This window comes from Lutra lutra, chromosome 5 (genome assembly GCF_902655055.1).
Source record: "Lutra lutra chromosome 5, mLutLut1.2, whole genome shotgun sequence".
Classification (NCBI taxonomy): Eukaryota; Metazoa; Chordata; class Mammalia; order Carnivora; family Mustelidae; genus Lutra; species Lutra lutra.
Window position 1 is genome coordinate 48,886,941 of NC_062282.1, and position 23,887 is coordinate 48,910,827.

Sequence of the window (23,887 nt, forward strand, 5' to 3'; positions counted from 1 at the left end):
TACAATGACAACTGTCATAATGGGTATAAAGAGAAAGCTATAAGGGCTCATCTGCGTATAATTGGCGATTTTGACTTAAGGACGCCAGGAAGGCTTCCCAGAGGAAGTGACATGTAGGCTAAGACTTGCAGTATAATTTAGAGTTAAAACAGGCAAAGCAGGGCAGAGAAGCTGTTTTAAGGCAAAGCGAGCAGATGTTCGAAGAGATGTTGGGGGTATGCATGAGGGCTGGCGTGAGAATGGCTGAGCAAGCTATGAAATGAGACTGGCAAGGAAACCAGAGAGCAGCCCTGTGGTGCCTTGTATAGGGACACTCTTATCCCCTTTCACAGATGAAAAACCTGAGACTCAGAGCTCTTGAGAGTTTGCCTAGAGTCTCCCAGCTAGTTAGATGGTGGAGCCAGAATTCAAACTGTGGTAGAGAGAGTAACGGATCCCCTAAAGATGTGGATGCCCAATCTCTGGAACCTGTGAATGTGTTAGGTTACGTGGCAAAGAGGAATTAAGGTAGAAGATGGAATTCAAGTTGCAGTAAACTGACCTTAAAATAGGGTGATTATTTTAGATTATCTTGGCAGGCCCAGGGTAAGCACCAGGGTCCTTAAATTTGGAACAGGGAGACAGAATTGCTTATGGTGGTATAAGGTGAGAGAACTTGACCAGTCATTGTTGGCTTTGAAGATGGAGGAAGGGATCCATGAGCCAAGGAATACGGGTGGTCCTAGAAGCAGAAGGGGCAAGGAAACAGATTCTACCCTAAAGACCCTCCAAAAGGATCACAGGCCTGCTGAAACCTGGATTTTAGCCTGATGAGACTCATTTTGGACTTCTGAACTACAGAATTGTAAGATAATAAATTGTGAACCACTGAATTTGTGATCATTTGTTACAGCAGCAGAAGGAAGCTAACACACAGCCTATCCCCATTGGCTCCACAGCCTGTCATCCCACCCCTCATGCAAGAATGCCTTAACCGTCAGCCGGGCTAAACCAAGGACTGTAAAGATTAAACTCTAATGCTTCCTACCACTTTGAGTCTAAGATTCTTTAAATATCATTTCCAAACCATACAGCAAAGGGTGTGTATAGTTTTTACATATGCCTTTTAGTTTTGTGAATTTTGAAAGGATGTGGTTATAGCCTTTGACATCAGAGGAGAAGCTCCACAGTGTTGACTGAACACTGATGAAAAGATAACACTGGAGGCAAGGGGCCTTTCACAACTCTCGGAAAATCAACCGCCTCCCCAGCGCGTTCCTTGTGCCGGAGCCGTTTCCACTGGAGGTGCCACGGGGTGATGCCCATGGTGCCTCCCTTCCAAAGACTTGGATCATGAACAACTTTATCCTCCTGGAAGAACAGCTCATCAAGAAATCACAACAAAAGAGAAGAACTTCTCCCTCAAACTTTAAAGTCCGTTTCTTTGTTTTAACCAAAACCAGCCTGGCATACTTTGAGAATCGTCATGGGGTATGTGAGCACTTTGTCTTGTCTTCTTTTAAACAGTATTTTTTTTTTAATTGAGAGTGGGCTGAATTATGAAGATATACATGGAATAAAATCAAGCCAAAGGGGCCACAGACATGCTTGCTAAATAACAGCCTAAAAAGTACAGTAAGAGTCATCAGAAGAGAAGCTGGAAAAAAGTCCAGGGGTGGGGGGGTTATCTTAAGGTGACTTTAGTTCTAATATCTGCAAAAGAATAAGTTTAATATTCATTGGTGGTTTTTTCCTGCCAGTTTAAGTTTAGGTATAAGATTATAATATTTTATGTGACAAATGGTATGATTGGATAGAATTTGAATTTCATCTGAAGTATACTAGATTTTATGGGACATAGATTAATAAAATATTAGCATTTAATGGGACCTAAAGGATGATCTCGCTCAGCTTCCTTAATTTATAGTTGAGGAAACTGATACTTGCAATGGTTAAGTGATAAGTTCAGTGTAATGTTTTTATTAATTTAATTCTATTTATCCCAATGGTCATTATTCACTTACTATCTTGGAATAATATTGCCCGGGCATTTAATTATCTAAAATTTACAAGGTCCAATGGTAAATTTTTTTATTCCTTGGAAAACTTCGCAGGAGACAGGGGCTGTCACGATGTTATGCAGTATAGACCAGTGGTTCTTAGCCAGATAGCTACTTAGCATCTTTATATGCCTAGAGATATTCTTATATTCCACATTAGTGATATTGTTACGATTACTTGTGTTGCTCTGTTATCACTGATAATAATACTGTTATTAGACCAAACTCTACTCTCTAGGGGACTGAGCCTGAGCAAATAAATGTCTGTGTCTTTTTACACCAGATTCTTTCTTTCCAACATGAAAGATCTGAAAATACTACCTACAACAGTCCTTTGTTCTTTAAACATTCTAGCACCTGTTAAGCCCTTCTCAGCCAGTTTTCAAAGCGTGTGTGTGACTTTTGACTCTATCATTGTATCATTTTTTTCCCCATCATTAGGGAGGGAAGGCAGCATTTTCACTGATATTTTCCTGCAGGGGAAATAACATTAGGGGCTTGGTGGAGACTTAGAGACAAAGGCATCCCCATTCCTTGCTGGGATCTGATTTCATAGGTATAGACATGAATTTGGAATCTTTTGAGAGCCAGGCTTGGATGTGTGCAATGAAATGGAGCCTCAAAGGAGGCCAGGCTGGGTATGGAGCCCAGGGATGCCATAGCTGAAATCAGACTGCTGCTTCTGTAGAGGCTCAGGCACGCTCATCTTCAGCAGACTCACATTGGTAATGGTCAATAATCAATCGGAAGGCATATGGAATTACTTACGGACAGGGCCCCCTTGCTAGATACTCAGTACATATTTATTGACTAAGTTAACATTGGGCTAACAGTCAACTCGGAGGATTCATCATACACAACTGAAAAACCACATGGCATCGGTCAATTTTCTCTCTTACTGTGATATTAGAACTTGTTGTTTCATACTGAAAGAGCAGTCATTTCTTTTCATTATTTTTCCAGAGCCCTTTTTTCTGCTTTCTCCAATTTGTTTTCCCGACATTTGTTTTCCAGGCATCGTCAGCTTCGGTTAGTGCTGATTATTTTTGAGCAGCGTTGCTGTTTGTGGGCTGTTTGGTGGTGAATTCAGTGCAATATTATTTGCAAATAATCACACAACCAAATGGTCTTGATTCTGAATTTTGTTGGTTATAATTTGCATATAGGCAATGGTGTAAAATCACTGCCTTATTCTTTTATATTTTTAAGATTTTATTTATTTGAGAAAGAGAGAGTGCACAAGCAGGGGGAGGGGCAGAGGGAGACTCCCCACTGAGCAGGGAGCCCTATATGGGCTCAATCCCAGGACCCTGGGATCATGACCTGAGTCAAAGGCAGACACTTAACTCGACTGAGCCACCCAGGTGCCCTTCACTTATTCTTTAGTTATTATAAAAAAGAATTCCAGAACACTTAATTCTGGGGAACCAGGGAACCATAAGCTGTAGTTCCTAACGTTTCCGTATGAGATATAACAGATATATCATGTACAAACATCAATTTGTTTTGTTTTCTAATGCCTATGGTTTATATTCATATAAAACATTGATAAAAGCCTTTCTTCAAATATTATAAAAATCCATTAGAAATTTTTCCAAGGTCATTGAGAAAGTCAGGTGTGTGAGCTATTACTATTCATGCTCTATGTATGTTCCGTTGTTTAGGGCCATTGATTTGCACACAAGTGTGCACTACATATCACCTATACAAAACTATAGCATAACACTCGTGGGAAGAAACGATTTTAAAAAGATTAAAGCCTTAGTCCTACCATCTGTAAAGTAGGTGTGATAATAGTATTCACTTCGTGAGAATATGGTAAAGATTACCAGATAGGATGCATTTAGACTGAACTACTTGAAATTACCACTCAGTAGATCAAAAAAGGCGAGAGATTAGCAATTTCATAGAGTTCAACTTAATATATGAAGTACTTAGCATAAGCCCAGCTACTTAGTAAAAATTAGCCATTATTTGTATCATCATCGTGCTCTGAAGGAGCATACAGGGTGGCATAACACATTCACTTTCAAATGAAGGAAAACATCAAAGTATTCTTCAAAGTGAGGCTAACATCAGGGGCCTGGATTCTTTCTACTCGGTCACTAAATGCAAGTCTGTGGAGAGAGATATGTATGCACGATGAAATGCAGGATGCTGAGCCAACTATTGGCCCTCTCGAGGTCACTGCTTCTTTTTCACTCTTCTTATCTGTAAAATGATGTTCCTTGCAGTTTTAAAATAATCCCACCTTTTCAGAAAAAAAAGTCTGTAATTCTGCAAATGCAGTAAGTCTTTTTCCAACTCTAAATACCATTTTCTAACCTTAAATATCCATCCTTAAATATCCACGTTCATACTGATGGAGCCTCTTACTTTAACACGGATTTGGGTCCGGGTAGTGAAATGTGTGGGTGTCCTCAGTGGAGCCGGAAAGGGCCTTCGCCCTGATGCAGGGGGCCAGAAGGAAGCCTAGAGTTGGCAGGTCATGGCTTACTGGCACGTGTGCTTGCAGACAGCTCCCCGTGCCTGCCAATTTCTTTGCAGAGTGGCCCATGATGCCTGGCATTCTTTAGCAGAGGACAGTGAGATCAGGGCCCCGTGGTGTGTGGGTAGAGGTTTAAAAGTGCTGTGCTGGCCGTGGCAGTGGGGTATCAGGGAGCCCCCATCCATAGTGTTGGCGGATTTCTCATGTCAATACTCCCATTATGGCCCATTTCAAACTGCCGTTGTGATGTCTACTGGCTCCCAAAATTCCTCAAAATTTAACTATCAGCCCTCACGGGCCACAGCAAGCCAACCCCAATACACCACTGGGCTGCTTTACAAACAAATAATGTCAGAGAGGGGTTCACCAGCTGGGCAACGTGCCTGGTTGCACATGAGTGAGAACAGATCCTTTCCAGGGGTCAGAGAGAAATGGAGGGCCCTGGGTCCCTCCAGTAAGCGCAGGATGGGGGGGGCAGCATAGATGTAAATAAGCGTCACCAACTGGTGAGGCCCGTAGAGCCAGCTAACACTGGGTTCAAATTCCGGCTCTATCAGCTTCTGGATGTGGCTCTCGGGCAAGGTATTTAGCCTCTTTAAGCCTCTGTTCGCTCTTTGTGAAGTGAAGACCCTGATCCTACCTACCTCAGGTGATGCTGAGTATTTCATGAGAAAGGCACGTGAGAAGCTGGGCCCTATGGGTAGCACCTCCATCTTCGGAAGGACTCTCAGGAGAACTGCAAAGGTTTCCCTGTTTTAATATCTCTGCACCTTCGAGATTAAGCCTGTGCTGCTCACAAGCGTGTGGGAACCATTCCATGTATGTGGGGCAGGATAAACAGCCAAGGCCACCGTGCTAGTCAGTGTCTGGTCATGGGTCTCCACTCCGCACGGGCTCTTCCCGTGAGCCTGCAGTCTGATCTAGCAGCAGAAACATCTCAAGGAACATGCATCTTTCTTAAAGATCGTCCCCTTCCCTTGCTTTTTCCTTGCTTTCCTTGCACGTCAAAAACATAGTTTCTGGTGTCACGCACATCTGGGTCAAAGACCTCCCCACTTATAAGCCACAGTTTTGAGTAAGTTGCTTAAGGCTGCATGACTCTGCATAAAGCTATTTACATTTTTTGTAATGATTAAACATTTCGTCTTCATCTTGTTTCTTTTAGTGAGAGGGAGGTTACCATCATTTCAATAATCATAGTAACTAATATTTACCGAACACTTACTAGGTGTCAGTCACTGTGCTAAATGTGGATTATTTCATCTAACCCTTACCACCACCCTCTAAATTCAGAAGTAGTATTATCTTAATTTACAGAGCAGGTAACGGAGGCAAAGAAAATTTCAATAACTTGTGTTGGAAGAATTTAAATAACTGCCACGTGTCTCTAAGGTCTACACAGCCCCCCGCCCTCCATAAATGGTACTTATTACTATTAGTAGTAGTGACTCAGGGCAGTTGGGACCTCCTCTGGGTCACTGCAGCACGCACAATGCCTTCTTGCTCTGAAGTCCTCAATGGAGAGGGCAGTCCAGAAGATCAGCAAGCCAGGGCAAGGGATTTCTGCAGTAAAGCATGTTGTCAGCTCTATCATTTCCACCCATACTCCAGGACAAATCTTTGTCTTCATTGCTTCAGGGAGCCCCACTATGTGTTCAAGAAGAAATGAGAGCCATGGCCAGCTTTGTCTCTTAAAGTTCCTCTAGAATCTTCTCTCCATTTTCTATGGTCACTTTCCCCATGAAAGCTGTTAGCTGCTCTCACCTGGGACTGCTACCACCTCCCAATGGTCTCCCTGAGCCCACTCTGCCCCAGGCCCCCACAACCCTATGCCCCACACAGCAGCCAGCATGGCACATGGTGACTGTGATCATGGCCTGATGATTCTTACTGGAAGCGGACATGTCCCTGTAGCCCTTCTCCCCTTAGACCTAGAGCAAACACCAGAATCTATCACAGGCCGTCCTCTGTATCATCTCATGTCTCCTTTCGTCCATCTATCTGGGGTCCAACTACATTAGATTTCCTCCAATGTTAAGGCCCACATTTTGAATGTCACTTGCTTGGGAAGTCTTCCCTGATTTCTCTGGATTAGGTCGTCTGCTCCTGTTATCCTCTGCTTACCTATACCTATCCTTTCTTCAGAACATGTCCAGAGTTGCAATTACCCATTTATTAAAGTGATAATTGTGCTAATGTCATTCCCCCACCCTCCTTTAGATTATAAGCATTACGAGGGCCCCAGCACCCAGTTTGGTAAAGAGGGCTTCACCAGTGTCTATAACAGTGCCTGGCAAATATTACTCATCATTCATTATTCGTGGAAGGAAGAAAAGGAGGGAAAGTGCAAGGACAGGAGGGGTAGATACCATTGGAGAGGTTAGAGTTATACAAATGATCCCCTAGAAGAACAAGGTTCAATTCCAAAGAGCAGAGAACAAAGCAAGTTATCTAGGACTTCAAAGGGAAGAGTTCTGGTGTAGGAGTAAGTAAACAAGGCTCCCTGGAGGTAGAAGTTCATGGCCCAGCTTTGAAAGAGGAAGAAGAGGCTTCAGGAGGTTGGAATATTAAGAGTTGGGTCAGAGAGGCACCTGTAGGAACCAGCAGGTGGGCCAGCCCTCCTCCCCTACCTCTTTTTAGGAGAACAAAGCATTCTGTTCTCTTTGTTCCTCCTCACTGTCTTATCCTTCCTTCCCCTCTACAGCTAAACCCTTTGCTGATAATATTCTTAAAGCTACCTGAGCATTTTTGTTTGTAGCTTTCATCAGTCACAGTCTCTCCAGCTCATTCCTACATGATTGAGTTGCCTTCTGGCTGGGACTTTGCTGACATTTGAGGCTCCATACAATTTATTATCCATGCAATATCTAGAGTGGACTTTTAAAGTGACAAATCAGGGCTTACTCCAGATTTTAAAGCCTCCCATGGCTGTTTAGAGTGTTTAAGCAAATCTTCAGCTATAGCCTACAAGACTCTTCATCCGGGGGTCCCTACTTGCCTTTCCAATTTCATTTCACACCACACTCCCTTGATCCACCAGGCTTCTACCACATCTGCCTTCTTTCTGAGCCTTGAACACTCCAAGCTCATTCTCCCTCTAGGGCCTTTGGACAAGGCCAGAACTAGGGTAAGGCAAGTGAGGGGTACACCTGGGGGAGCTCAGTCTGTGGGGTATGCAAGTGCAGGGTTTTGCATTCATTTTTCCTGTGGTCAGGAACACCCCAGGCTTTTGGCAGGGCTGGTGCTAGATTCTTTCTGTCTGTTTAAATATTTTCTTTTGTTTTGTTTCTTTTCTAAGTACACAGATACTTCAATACATCAGCATTGCCATATATTAATTGTTTATTGATGTGCTTCCCTGTTTATTTTCTGTCTGTGTATCCCCTGGAGGACCTTACTCATCACAGCATCACCAACACCTAGAACAGTGCAGGGCACACAGAAAGGGGCCAATAAATATCCAGGGAGTGAACAAAGGTTACAAAAGTCAAATTGAATTCAGAAGAGCGTCTGGGAGCTAAAAAAATGTGGGCCTTGTTCATTGAGGCCAAGGGAAGTAAGGATCCAAAGCAAAGTACTTTGTAAGTCAGGCTACTCAAGGCCAAAAACATGCAGTTTCAGCGTCCACCTTAATGGATCTTCTTTGTGAATTGATTTTGCCTTTGTGACATGATGTTGATTTTTAAGGAGAAAGCCAGTGGATAGAGAGTTTTTGTTTTGGAGGCAAATACTCCCACATTAAAATTAAATTTGATTCCTACTGCTCAGGGACTGGTGTATCTGTCAACCAGTCTTTGCAGTAAAAATAGGCCATGGAGCAATACTACAAATGTCTGGAATGTCGGTCTGGAAGAAAGGTTTAACCAGAAAGCCCAAGAGCTCAGTTTCTTGAGGTATGAGGTCCACGTAAAACAGGACGTCTTCATTTCAAACTCAGAAATGGACCCCAGAGAAAACCATTTTAAATCTCTTCTTAAGTTTTCATACATCGAAGATTAAATCTTCATCTCTCCATTTTCTTTACCAACTAGTAATAAATTCTTCTACTTCGTGAGGTATTCGGCTGACTGAAAAAGTAGATCTTCTAGGATCTAATTTTCATTCAGAGGTCAGTCTGGATTTGACCTCATGACACAGCAGGTCTTCCCTTAAAGTGATCCAGGGACAGAAATAGAAGCTCTGAAACGGTTTTCCATGCACATAAAATTCTCTTTTTAGATCCAGTGTCTGCTCAGGTCCTTGAAATTTCAATAAATTTGTCAGTATTTTTATTAAATAAGAACCTGATCCAAAGTCTTACGTTGTCAGATAATTCCTACTATATAAGGTATTTGTAAGCAAGCTTCTCATTATATTTTCCTTTTTTTTTTCATATTTAAAAAGTCACAGAAATTATACCTCTTATTATAGAAAATTCATACAGGACTTCCTCCTCCAAACTACATCTACTTGTATCAACATTATTATTATTATTATTATTAAACTTAACACTTAATCAAGGAAACATTTCTTTTTTGGTATATAAACATTCATTCATTTGTTCAGCAAACATTTCTTGGCATCTGGGCTAGATGCTAGGAGTACAGTGGGAAATGACAGAGGAAAGGTGTCTGCCCTCACCAGCTTGCATGCTAGTAGAGAACAAGCAAGTGTATAAATACATGGGATGTATAGAGACAGTGGTAGGTTCTATGGAAAGACTAAGCCATAGCTGGGGCTGAGTTGCGAAAAAAGGTGGCCAGGGAAAGAATTTATATCCAGGCTGAGGCCTGAAGAATGAGAAAGATCCGCTGACATGAAGAAATGGGGGAAAGCATTTCAGGCAGAGGATACTGACAGTGTAAAGAATCTGAGGTAGGAAAAAGCTTTTTCTATTCGAGGAACAGAGACTTAAACATACAGAGTTCAAGGCAGGACTTCTTGCTGACATCTTACAGCATCCCTCTTCTGGGGATACTTTGTCTGGAATCATCCTACTCTAGGTTTTGGTGGAAAGGTGCTTGGTGTACCAACATGGAGGACCTTGGGACCCACACTGAGCTCAAGCTGCCATTAGCAGCAAAGACTGAGGACAGGTTAGAATCAGGTTCGATCCACGTTGATGAATCACAAGCGGCACGGCAGCAAACGTTCATATTCCCACACTATTTTTAAAAATTAATAAAATTACACTCAAGAGTTCTATGTGACTCTTTTGTCTAAAGACATCAATTTACAGTCTCTGTGGAAATGAGCGTTGCTCTTGTGAGGACATCAATTTTAAGTTATAATCATAATGCATGACAATTTTGTATTGTACTTCCTTCATTTGTTCTTTTATAGAGACATTTCTACATATCTATGTAGTCTCCAAAGTAATCATTTCCTCACATGTATGATTTTTGTCGTGATCAAATTAGTTCACTTTGGAGATATATTTATCTATTCCATCCACCTGAATAAATTGATGAACTTATCCTCTATTCTATGACATTCAGGTTGTTTCCAGGTATGGTGAGAACACTAAAAAATAGTATTAAATCTAATATAAAACTTTCTCCTTTTTAAAATAAGCTCCTCATGATCTAGTACTGTGTATGGGATAACTGTGTCATAGGGTAAGATATTTTATGGCCTCTATTGTTTGCTGCTATATCATCTTACAGAAATTAAAGCAATACATGGGACCACAAGAAGTTACCAGAACCGTTAGAGAAGACTATGCTTCTAAGAAGGAACCCATGAAAATGAAAGTATCCCATTGTTGTGGTGATTTCCAAGTGCGCTATTTTTATAGGCTTTGAATGTGATGGTGAGAGAGAGGGAAGATACATAATATATTTTTTAAAGATTTTATTTATTTATTTGACAGACAGAGATCACAGGTAGGCAGAGAGGCAGGCAGAGTGGGCAGGGGGTGGGGGGAGCAGGCTCCCTGTCAAGCAGAGAGCCCAATGCGGGGCTTGATCCCAGGACCCTGAGATCATGACCTGAGCTGAAGGCAGAGGCTTAACCCACTGAGCCACCAAGTCGCCCCCATAATATTTTATATATGGATAAGATGATTTGATTTAAAGTCGGTCTTACGTATATGTAGATAAACTCAACCACCTATGGAGCAGAATTTAAGGAGTGTCAAAAAGCTTCCTCCTCTGCCAAAGATCCCCATTTTGTTGATGAGAAAGGAGAGGCTTAGACAGGCTATGTTTTCCTAGGCCACACATCTGGGACAAATATTGAAAGCTGTATTAAATGTTCATCAGTGGGTATTTTCAAATATAAGCTTGTTTGGACTTGAGACATCGTGTAATAGAAACCATGGTGTCTGAGAAGAGAGAGCTGGGGCAAAGATTTCATTGGTGAGTTTCCAACTCTGTGTAACGGAGGTCCTGAGCGGGGACCCCCGGGCTTACCTGAAGGACAGCACAGCATTATCACCACTAACAGTAACCTGCATCACCGCACGGAGAGGCCTGAACAAATTCCTACCTCTTTCCTCTAGTAATCCTCACAGTTCCCTGAAGAAGATGAAAGTAATATTATGTCTTAGAGAGAAAGCAACTGAGACGCAGAGAAGTTAAGAAATTCGCCCAAGGTCACAGTTGTGGTAATAAGTGTAAAAGCAGCCTCTCGCCTTGGGCTAGCATAATTCCCTCTGCTCTGACCCCACTAACACGTGCTCTTCTGATACCACTTTGGTAGCCCAAGTGGAATCTCCTTCTGTGAGGATTCTCTGCAAAACTGACACAAGCATCTTGGCCATTCTGTTTCTCACCGTGAGTCTGTGAAGTCGCCAGTCTCCTGTGAATTTGCAGAGTGTGCTTCGGTGGTCCTGGCCTCTGAGGGCTGACTGGAACGCACTCACGAACTTGTAAACCTGATGCTCTGCTCCCGGGGTGACCTCTGCCAGGGAAAGGTGCCATATCAGCCTCAGCACTGTTTAGTTTACCAGACTAGCTAATCATCATAATGGCTACCCCTTATTGGGCACTTTCTTCGGATAACATTCTGGGACTGCATACCCAGAGTGGTAATATAGGAAGGACCAACAAATAGGGGTACAAGCCAGCGGCCCAGAAAGCCAGACTGAAGGCCCTCACAACAAATGCAACCCCTCTTCACAGCCTGTACTATGGCCAAGTGCATGTACAGCGATCCAATTACATGTTTCCCAAAGTGGGGTACCATGAGGTGCACATTAGATGGTACATGAACAAATCTGATTTTGACATAGTTGGGTTTTTTTTAAGATTTTATTTATTTATTTGACAGAGAGATCGCAAGTAGGCAGAGAGGCAGGCAGAGAGTTGGGAGGGGGCAGGGAGTAGGCTCTCCGCTGAGCAGAGAGCCCAATGCGGGGCTCGATCCCAGGACCCTGAGACCATGACCCAAGCTGAAGGCAGAGGCTTTAACCCACTGAGCCACCCAGGCGCCTGGACATAGTTTTAAGAGTTATATATTTATTACAATTTACTTTAGAAAAGAGTATTTTTATATGTATGGTGGTGCTTTAAAAATTCCTTTTAGAATAAATTTGTTGAGGTGAAAAATCAGTCCATTTAAATAACAGCACTAAGGGACGCCTGGGTGGCTCAGTTGGTTAAGCAGCTGCCTTCGGCTCAGGTCATGATCCCAGCGTCCTGGGATCGAGTCCCACATCGGGCTCCTTGCTTGGCAGGGAGCCTGCTTCTCCCTCTGCCTCTGCCTGCCACTCTGTCTGCCTGTGCTCACTCTCGCTTCTCTCTCTATGACAAATAAATAAAATCTTTAAAAAATAAATAAATAAATAAATAACAGCACTAAGTATATGGGACCAGTTGGTGGAACCACATAATGGTGGAGATTTCATGGGTAGGTTGTAAACTGAACACTGGAAACTGAATCCGTGGAATAGCAACATGAATCATCTTTCAAGATTCTTTGCTTTTAAATAGCAGACACTTAGTCTGCTCAGAGAGGGAAGTGTGACATCCCCCCTGGACATGGAAAAGACACAGATGTTCATCCCTAGAGGCCAGGGCACTTGGAAAGCTGAGCACAGAAGAGATCTTCTCAGCTCCCCCGCGCTCTACCTAGAAAACTGTGAGTTGGGGGCAAGGGAGCCTGCTGCCACAAATGTCTGACCCCCAAATTTCTCTGAATTCAAGAGAAAGCTGGTAGAATTCTTGAAAAGTCCATTATAAATCTCAGTGAGATTAGGTTACTACTGCTGTTCACGTTGCTTTCCTTTGTGTTGCAAATTGAAATTAGTTCACGAAACAGAACTGTCAGTGGGATGAACTCTTGCCCCCTTGCCTCTATGCCTATTGGATTTCAGGTCTTTGTATAATAGCCCTTTATTAGACCGTCTTCTGCAAAATATAGACTAATTTTTTTTAGAAATTCTTGAATAGATAATACATTCACATAATTTTGTTTTGTTTTGTTTTTTATTTCTTTCAGTGTTCCAGAATTCATTGTTTATGCACCACACCCAATGCTCCATGCAATACGTGCCCTCCTTATAGCACACCACCAGGCTCACATAAATGTTTTAAAACCAGTTACAAAATGTTAGGCAAGGGCCCACTTCCACCCTTGTTCTAAGCTGTAGCACTTCGTGGCCTAAAAGCAACCAGAATAATCAATTTCTTATCAATTCTTTCAATGATGCTTTATGCACACATATGAAAATACAGACAAATATTCTCCTTTTCCTCCTTTTTATACAATGATGGCATACTCTACACACACTTCTTAGCCTTTCTTTTGGTTTGTTAGCAATACCTCTTAAAGATCAAACCATACCTATATACAAAGAGCTTCTTCACTCTTTTTGTGGTGGCATAATACCTCGTTGAATGGTTAAAAAGTTATCTTAATGATGGACATAGTCTGTTTTCCAATTTTTTTGTAAATGCGAATGAAAAGGAATGAATAACTTTATCTGTATGTCACTTTCTATATCAATATGTCCGTAATGGGTGATTTTGCCCATCATTGGCAATGTCTGGAAAAACTTTTTAGTTGTCATAACTGGGGAGGGGAGTGCTACTGATGTTTCTGGGCAGAGCCCAAGGTGCTGTTAAGCATCCTACAAGGCACAGGACAAACTCAAAACAAAGAATTATCCAGCCTGAAATGTTAATAGGGCCATGGTTGAGAAACCTTGGTCTATAGAAAACGCTTCTAGAAGTGGAATTGTTGTAAAAGGATATTTGCATCTGTTGTTTTATTGAACATGACCAAATTATTCTCCAAGAAGTTGTGCCAGTGAACATTCCCCAGGTCCACATGTGAGATGCATGCTTTGTTAAAACCTCACCATTACAATATGTTTTGATCTTTGCAAGTCTGACAGGTTTAAAAAATGATATCTCAGTATAATTTATTTGCATTTCTGTTTTTGTAGTAAGTTTGAGCATTTTTTTATATATTTTAGAGCAATTTCTATTCCTTTTGCCTGTTTTTCTATAATCTTATTAGTATTTTCCTTAGTAATTTGTAGGAGCTCTTTCTTTTGTGAGCTTTCTTTTGTAGGAGTTCTTTCTTTAGTATTTTCCTTGGTAATTTGTAGGAGCTCAATCTTTTGTGTAGACTAGCTTTTTTTTTAAAGATTTTTTATTTATTTGACAGACAGAGATCACAGGTACAGAGAGGCAGGCAGAGAGAGAGAGGGAAGCAGGCTCCCTGCTGATCAGAGAGCCCGATGTGGGACTCAATCCCAGGACCCTGAGATCATGACCTGAGCCAAAGGAAGCGGCTTAACCCACTGAGCCACCCAGGCGCCCTGTGTAGACTAGTTTTTAACTACATTTTCATTGTTGAGGTATTGGTATCCACCTGCCAGTCATTCTGGAAATCTTTTCAAATCATTTCTTTTTTTTTTTTTTTAAAGATCTTATTTATTTATTTGACAGAGATCACAAGTAGGCAGAGAGGCAGGCAGAGAGAGAGGAAGGGAAGCAGGCTCCCCACTGAACAGAGAGCCCCATGCGGGGCTTGATCCCACGACCCCAGGATCTTGACCTGAGCCGAAGGCAGAGGCTTTAACTCACTGAGCCACCCAGGTGCCGCTCAAATCATTTCTATTAAAACTTTATCATACGGTTCATATTCATCACTTTCTGCTGCACACTTAGCCTACCTGCTGTTCCTTCAATCAACCAATTAACAAATATTGATGGAGCATCACCTCTATGCTAGGGTCATTTTCTGAAATGCAGTGAAGTTATTAATTTATATGCTTTGTCTACTAACTTTCCAGTGTTTGAAAGATATATGAAAAATATACTCTTTCAAACTCCTTAAAAATCCACATAGCCTATTCTGGAAAGAAGGAAGGTTTGAAAGAGCAATCACAGAGCAGAGACAAAATGTGCAGGACGACTGGAAGATCCGCTTCCCCTGGCACGTAGCACTCGCTTCTTATGCTCGGTTTCTACATATCGCTTTTTCTCTCTGCTCCCTTTTGAAATCAAACCTAAACAAACAGGCTTTTTTTTTTTTTTTTAAGGCTATGATCACTAATACCTTTAACTAACATGAATGAGGCCAGGAAATTATTCCTGAATTATTGCTTCACTTCTAAGATAAATATAGCCACATAAAAGTACAGAGTTGCCTTTTTAGAATCTATGGAGAAAAATGGCTATCGCTCAAGAAGAAGACGAGAGGACCCGCTATGAACTTGAATCTCCATGGATATAGAAGAGCAGGTAACAGGTGCTTCCTCACTGCCACTTAGGACTAATGGAGTCAGGAGGCCACAAGGGCAAAAAGTTGCATCATTTTGCACATCCAGCATTCGACGTGTACCCCTCACCCCTCTCCCATAGTCATCTGCTCAGGTTGTTGTACAGTGTTTTGTTTTTAAATTTATGACTGCTTTAGAATATTATTTTCTTTTTTTCTGTTGAGTAAATTTACATGTGCACTGCAAAAGCTTCAAATATTGCAGAAATATATAATGTACACAGGCAAGTCTACCATAGTGCCACCCACAAGAGAGAACCAGAGTTAGCAGTGTTCTTTTTGTATTATTTCTTTGAGTTTTGTACATACTATTATATATTTTATTTCTTTTCCCCCAGTGAGGTGATGCTCCATCTATGGCTCTAAACCTTTTATCAGTTAATATATATATTTTTGTTCCTCTATATAAATTACTTTCTCTTTGGCTACAGAGTAGTCACAGGACAGTTGAACCATAAGTAATTTAACCGTTTGTCTATAGGTGAATATTTACATTTCTATAGATTTTAGTGAAATAAATAATGCTGTTATGAAATCCTTTTCCCTACATCTTTATATATTTTAAACAAATGTTTCTATCGGATAAACCTGATAAGGGAAATCTTTTGTTCCTTCTCCTTTCTTTCTTTCTTTCTTTTAACTGTTTTTAAATACAATAAAAAATATATATGTTCACGGTAGAATAGTGAAACGGTATAGAAGGATATAAGATTAAGAGCAAAGCTCTCTACTTCCTACTCCCAAATGCAAGAACCATTCCCACAAGTGTCTGCTCTCAATAGCGTCTTGTAAGAAAATACATTCATAATTTTAAGAAGGATCCCATGGAGTGCCTGGGTGGCTCAGTCGTTAAGCATCTGCCTGCAGTTCCGGTCATAATTCCAGTGTCCTGGATCAACCCGCATTGGGCTCCCTGGTTGGTGGGAAGCCTGCTTCTTTCTCTCCTACTCTCTCTGCTTGTATTCCCTCTCTCACTCGCTCTGTGTGTGTGTGTGTGTGTGTGTGCCAAGTAAATAATAAATGAATAAATCTTGGGGAAAAAAAGATCCCCAATTTCCACTGAAAACTATATGAGAGTATAGTCCATTATCTTTTCTTTTTCTTCTTTTCTTTCTTTCTCTTCTTTTTTTGAGTAAAATCCTCACTTTTTCCTCTTGGGTAGTCAGGGTGTCACTACTGACAAGATGGCCGACTTTAAGGGAGTGTTTTCCCCACAGCACCACCAGCCTCATCAAAAACCACACTGTGAAAAGCTAAGGTGAGGAAAGCCAGTTGATTCTGGTTTAGCTATGACTAAAAGAAAAGAGGAAAGAAAAGAAGGCAGGTGTGGGATGGATCATAGTTTCCTGATTTTAAGTCAGCCAAGGAGCCTCAAAATCTGTCCCCTTAGCTCCAGATTCTCCCACAACAGCAAAGTTTTGTGGACAAAGGGCCCGGTGAAGATGGGTTGGATAAGAGAGGAGCCAGCAATAGCTAATCTCACATCACCCTAGTGTTTTAGAAGATGCTACATTTTCCATTGAGACAGTAATGATCACATCTTTATTATTATTATTACTATTATTTTATGTTAGTCACCATACAGCACCTCATTAGTTCTGACTTAGTGATTGCATCTTTATTGGTTATCAGGCAACGTACTGGGCACCTTTCCGTAGCTCAGGTCACAGTGACCCTGCACGGCAGCTGTCGGCAATCCTATTACTCTTCACAAACTAAAAGAATGAAGAGTGAAGAGAACTAAGCCCAAAGAACTGAGATGACTAGTGCTATGCTACTTGTCACCGCAGAGATTCAAACCATGTCTTTTGTGAGTTCTGAATCGCTGCTTTCCCCCCCCTGCACCATGAGGTCCCCTCGGTCATCAAAGACTTCTGTTGAGTTGGGAGACTAGGAGCGAATTCGTGGGCTACCTTGAGCATGTTTTGCAGAGAGGATGAAACTAAAATCCAGGAAGAGCCCTAAAACCCATCTTAGAACTGGCATTCTGCTTTGTGTACTGGGGGGATGACCCCCCAAATCAGTCACTTAAGTTTCATTTCGCAGGATATCAGTTTTAATTTCAATTGTGTCATTGTGTGATTTCAGATTTGTACAATGTACTAAAGGCCAGAAGAGGCACTGAGCAAAATATTTGAAATGCTCTTGGTTAAAAGTATCACCAGAAAGATTTTCCAGTCACAAAGAAACTCTGATAAAGACAGTTTGTGGGCTGCTTTATGGTGTGATCTGGGAAAAATCTGAAATGTATCACTCCCGCTTTGAAAAATACTCTCTCAGCTAATGCCTGAAATTCCATTATTGAAGCTCCTTCTTGGCTTCGGTCTCTAATATCTGTCCTAATCCAAACTCCTCTGAAACAAGCCAAGCTTTACTCTATCAGTAAGTTAAACCCTTGGTGAGTGACTGTTTGAGGAAGGTTTTGACAGGCAAGTGGGAGGAAAAGCAGAAAGCAAAAGCCATCTGAGAGCAAATGTAATACAGTTGGGAAGACCAGGAAATAGGCCCCTTCTGGGGTTTTGGTCTGATTTTACAAATAATTTGCAAATTAAACAATGACTCTGAAATGTCAAAATCACCAGTATTGCCAGTTAAAAATTAACATTGTGCCTCCCAAATGGTGGTTCCTGGTTACATATTTGCCCACAAGAAAATCACCCCCCAAAATGTGGACACATAAAGGCAAAAGAACAAGGTCTTATTTTATGTACAGCATTTGAAGAAGGAAAGGAAGTAATGCTCGAGTGATTGGTTTATCATTTGAATGAGTTTATTTTGTGAGTAGGTTTATGTGATTTTTTAAAGTCCTCTAAATTAGCTCAATGATTCAAGGACTATGATCATTCTCACTTAAATAAAAAAATAAGGCAACTGAGAAGTTGAGACACTTGCCTCAGGTTGCCCAGCTGGTCGGGCAAATGCAGGTCTATCTGACCTGAAAGTCCCAATCCTCTCCCACTCTGCCTCTCCAAAGCAGAAAGCTGAAATTTGGCTGCTTTTCAGAGGGGTGGAGATACCCTCTTTCATAGGTATCAGATACCTAACTTCTCACTGACATATCTGTTGGACTTGCCAAACAGCCAAGGAGCCAATGTTAATATCATTCTGAGGAAGCAGAGAACTTGCTCACCCTTTCATATCCAGCATAAACATTGCACGACCAAATAGAGCACAGACACATGTCTGCCAGACCACAGCTTATGGTATAGAATATGCAACTGATTGTTCAGTGTGGAGTCTGGAGAAAGAAAATCTCCTGTGGAAGTCGGGGCAAATGCAAGAGCCATGAAACATAGTTGTTAAGCACTCAGCCTCTAGAGTCATGGACTTGAGCTTTGACCCTGCCATTCCACTTATTAAGAGACTTGGTCTCTCTGAACTTCAAGGTCCTCACTTGCAAGATGGGACATGATACTTTGCAGGATCATAGATCAAATGGCACTGCGGAGTGCCTGAAGTATAAGACATGCTAAAAAGTATGAATCATCCTTTATTTTGGTTTTGTTCCCTGCCTTTCTCTTTGAAACTAACAGTCCAAAATTCTATTTTATATAATATATTAACATAAAAAAGAAGGGATACTTAAGCTGTGTACACAAGCGTAGACACCAACATCTTGTTGGGTTGTGTTTGACACATGCCAGGTTACCAGGGGAAAGCTATGGAAAATGAAGACGGTGTAGCTTTAAGCATGGCTGAGAGAAGAGACAAAGACCAAGTGAGGTTTTGTGACTTGTACCCAAGTGATGCAGATGGAATGACAAGTAAGAATGAGAGCAGGTTTTACTGGTATCTCTCTTTTCCTGATGGTCTTGTGTGGTTCCTTGGAAGGTTTACTCTGGCATTTTTCAGAAATAGCACAGTTGTTTGGGATGATTACAGGCAATCACCATTTCTCAGACATGGAACTGTGTATAGCTCACTGACCGGCTACTCTCCAGTCCCCAGCCGGGGAGGGGGGGTGATGCGCAGCTGGTCTCTTGTTGACCACGTATTAGATCTTATGAAATTCAAAGACAACCACTTTAGGGAACTCATTTAAGAAAAAGAGTGGGTTTTGAGGGTGGAACATGGAATCCATTCCAACAGAAACACAAACCCCATAGCCAGCTCACCTGACAGGCTGTTAACACAGTGTCTCTTAAAATCCATGTTTGAAATCAGTGACTATTAAGAGATTAACAGAGATAATCTGAGGTTAGAGGAGAAGCCCTCCTTGGATATCTTGAAGCTGCACCATCTAATAATGGAGCCACAGCTATGTGTGATCTCTGAGCGCTTGAAATATGGCAGGTTCAAATTGAGATATGTTCTACAATACACGATTTCAAGGACTTAGTACAAAAAAATCATGTATCTCATCAATTTTTTATGTTGATTACGCATTGAAATAGTACTTTAGATATAATAGGATAAACAACTACATTCTTAAAATTAATTTTATTGTTTCTTTTTCATTCCTTCTGATGTGGCTACAAGAAATCTTTAAGTCACATATATGGTTCCCATTCTGCTATTCTTGGACAGCACGGCTTTAGAACATCACACAGAATCTTTATCCACAACTCTGGTTAATACTTACCTCCATTTTATACGCTGATTATGATGATCCTAGGCTATTAACACCCAATATGTATCCAGAACTTTGCTACCCTAAGGCTTTGCTCTTGCTGTGAACTCTACGCAAGATGTTTTCCCACCCCCACACCCCCAAACTTCATGTCTGCACCTTTTTCAACTCCTTGATCTTTTCTCAAAGGCCCTTTCCCCAGACAGGCTTGCGCTGTCCTCCGGGTGGTCACATCAACCTCTTCTATTCTCTTTATGGCACTCGTTTCTATTGTCTGCCTTCTCAACAAGACTATGATCTCCATGAAAAGATCTACCATGTTCATCTCTCTATTTTCTGCTCTCAGAACAGCATTTAGCTTATAGCTGGTCCCCAGTAAGTAGTTCTTGAAGAGCTAAATGCATTAGCCTTAAATCTGAGTGAGATTCTTTAAACTGTGTTTCAACGTGGTGCCCTTCGTTCATCTCATTCTGACTGAGCATCCGCTGTCAGCCTGTCACTATGCATTAGGGGTATGGTGATAGAAGTCCTAGTCTCATTCTTAGGGAGAGTAGGACTTAGTGGGTTCCAAGCATAAACATGTCGTACAAACACAATTGTCCTATTACTGCCATGAGCCTTTTGTTGCATGTTACTAGGTATACTACTAAGGAAATAATGCAACAGAGGTCAAAAAAACAGGATAACCTCAAAGCTCAGACTCCATGTTTACCCACAGTGGGGGAAGGTTGTTGAAAAGGCGGCTCCCTTGTGCTCTTCTGTTTTCAAAAACCAGATTAACCATCTTAAAGAACTATGATTATGGGCAGAAACCAGGCATGTATTTCTAGCTGTGGAAGACTCTAAATGAGAAGATATTTTGAGCTCAAAGGATACATGTTTTCAGAGGTTTTTAAGGGAAAACTGACCTTTTAATACATTCTCAGATTACAAAAGCAAGCTGTAGACCACTGTGTGGAGCAGATGCTTGTTTTTTTTTTTTTGTGTGTGTGTGTGTGTGTATATATATACATATATATATCCTATAAATGTGTGTGGGAAAGACAAATGCATTCCAAATGGTTAACCTTGGCTACCTCATGGTTGTGGAGGATAGAATGATATGACACTATAAATATTTTCTTAACATACTTCCATATTATTTTATTTGTTACAATGAACATGGATAAATTCTGTACTTTCAAAAATGAATAAAGCAGTTTTTAGAAAGAAAATTTTAAAAGAAACACTACAAAGCATCCCTGTATTTGATAGAGATACGTTTCACATCTTGAATTTTTTTCATCTCAGTTCTGGCCTCAACAAAGGCCAACAACCAGGTTGGATTTCAAAAAAATAGAAAGTACAGACTAAGCTCACTTCTGGAGAATTTTATGATGTCATGGCTCTCTTACCATAGTTAGGACTGCATTAACCTCTTTAATTGGGATGGTACTCTTTATTGAGAGCACCTGTTATAAGCCCATTAATTTGTTTACATATGCTCATTTTATTCTCTAAATAATCTTTCAAAGGTAGGCATTAAATATATCCTCACTTAACAGATATAAAAATTAAAGTTCAGGGAGGTGAGATGACTTGCCCAAGGTCACAGAGGTTAATTAGAGGTTGAGCCAGTTTGCAGAGGAGAACTACAAAAACAACTAGAAAACAAGTAACAAGATGGTAATCAATAAATACACACCTATCAGTAATTGCTTAAACGTAAATAGTCTAAACGCTCCAATCAAAAGACATAGGGGGACAGAATGGATGAAAAAATACCACACATGCACACAAGACTCATCTACATGCTGCCTGCAAGAGACTCACTGCAGACCCAAAGATACAGATTGAAAATGAAGGGATAAAAAAAGATATTCTATGCAAATGTACACACACACACACACAAATCCAGAGTAGCAATACTTCTATCTGCCAAAATGGGACTTTAAAACAAAAATAGTCACAAAAGACAAAGAAGGACACTACATAATGATAAAGGGACCAATACAACAAGAGGTTATAACAATTGTAAATATCTATGCAACCAACATTGGAGGACCTAAATACATAAAGCAGAAATTAACAGACATAAAGGGAGAGATTGATAGTTAATAATAATAGTTAATAGGTGACTTGAACACCTCACTTGTATCAGTGGACAGACCATCCAGACAGAAAATCAATAAGGAAACAGAACCCAACTTTGAACCTTGCCCTTTTCAACCTTTTGTCCAATTCACCACCATTTGCTACCTCTTTCTAAAAGATAAGGTGCAATACAGTATTTTGCATCTGGTTCCACAGCTGAATTCGGTTCTATTCTCAGTGGAAGCCTAATTGTAGGGACTTCTGAAAGGTTTCTGTTCCACAAAATCTTTTCACTAACTAGCCTCGGAGACTGATAGTTAATAGTGGAATCTATCCCATTAGGTGACATCTCCTAGGATCCACTCTCCAATTACAAGTACCCTTAGAATTGAGTAACATGTAAAATCATTATAAATCATAACTGTCAATGACCATAATGTAAAAAAATTACCAAGGAAATAAATCTAACAAATCTCCAAGGAAGTGAGACATGAAGCCTATAGGATGATGGGAGTGTGAAGAAGAGATAGTTACAGAGCAGAATCAGCAATGTCCTACAAGGGTGTCATTGTGGGATTATTGATAAATATAAGGGACCTAGAGGAACCAGATTTCGGAAAGAAAGGTGCCAGTAAAGGTATGTACCACCATCCAGGCCACACAATGGATTGGCACAAAACAGAGAGAACGGGCACATGAGTTGGTTTCCATACTGTTCTCCGCACCCCAGCTACAATGGCTGCTGTTTGTCAAAAGGTCACTGAGATACAAGATGCCATGAGTAAATGATGTAAAAATCAATCATCCTATCAAGAGACAAATCACAGGGTATGTTCTTCCAGGAATCTGCTCAGAGTGTCTCTCTGAGGTACAGAAGGCCAAGAAGTAGCTTCTGGATACACAAGGGAGTTAGTTTACAAAACTAATGGATCCTATCTAGTAGTGGATTTCTATAAGCAGCCTGGACAGAAATACTGTCTGCTCTATTCTTTAAATAGAATATGCTTTTTTTCCCCCACAGAAAAAGCGCACATTGAAGGGCTCCATTGAACTCTCCCGAATCAAATGTGTCGAGATTGTGAAAAGTGACATTAGTATCCCATGCCACTATAAATATCCATTTCAGGTAAGTCCACTATGCCTGCGGGAACTAGTCCTCCATTCCTTGGACAATGGTTGAAATCCTGTCATTGTAATAGATGGTGGGACACCGATGACTCTGACCTATACTTAGATCTTCTACTAAGTCCAGAAGAAAGCTGCTGTGTTCTTTCTTTCTTTCATTTATTCATTCTATTCAACAAAGCATAAAACCTTGAAAAAGTTTTCATTCCTCTTTTCTTCTTCTCTCATATCTTCCCTACCTCAACAAAAATCCGAATTCTCTGCTCCTAGGCGAGGGAAAATAAACTATCAATGGCCCAAACCTAATATTCTTTAAGTACAATTTACTCATGTTTTGAGGCAACTGTTGATTATAAATTGTTTGGAGGTTCTGGGACAAAAAGACTTGAATTTTATAATGTCAGAACTATCTAGAGTTGTGTTGTGCAATATAGTAGCCACTAGCCACATGTGGATGTTTAATATTTAAATTAAACAATATTAAAAATTCCTGAGTCACACTAAGCCATACTGAGTGAATAAACATTTCAATGTTCAATAGTTATGTGTTGGACAGAACAGATTATAAAACATTTCCACCTTTACAGAAAGTCCTACTGGACAGAGCTGGTGGAGGTTATCATTAGTCTTTAGGTTATGATATCATCTAAAACGTGTCATTACTCTCTGCATCTATGACTCCAAAGCAGCAGATATCTCCTTGCACATTCTAGGGTACTGTTCCTCTTTGCCAATTTGAGAGGTAAATATTCCATTTTTAATGTGACATAGAAAAGGATTCTTTTCTACCAGAAAGTTGACCTCCATGAGTTGAAATTTTTAGTAATAAAAGTAAAATGAATAGCATATATTTTCCTGTCAGTAAAATCCTAATTAATG

At 40.8% G+C, this 23,887-nt stretch overlaps 1 protein-coding gene across 1 annotated transcript in view; it reads left to right on the forward strand.

Moving 5' to 3' along the window:
- The first annotated feature begins 1,197 nt into the window (after nucleotides 1-1,197).
- ITK (IL2 inducible T cell kinase) overlaps nucleotides 1,198-23,887 on the forward strand; it is a 66,725-nt gene continuing 44,035 nt past the window's right edge. Inside the window, exons 1-2 of the mRNA XM_047731266.1 lie at nucleotides 1,198-1,470; nucleotides 22,905-23,009. Coding sequence (XP_047587222.1) covers nucleotides 1,333-1,470; nucleotides 22,905-23,009 — 243 coding nt within the window. The 5' untranslated portion in view covers nucleotides 1,198-1,332. The remainder of the gene's footprint in view (nucleotides 1,471-22,904; nucleotides 23,010-23,887) is intronic.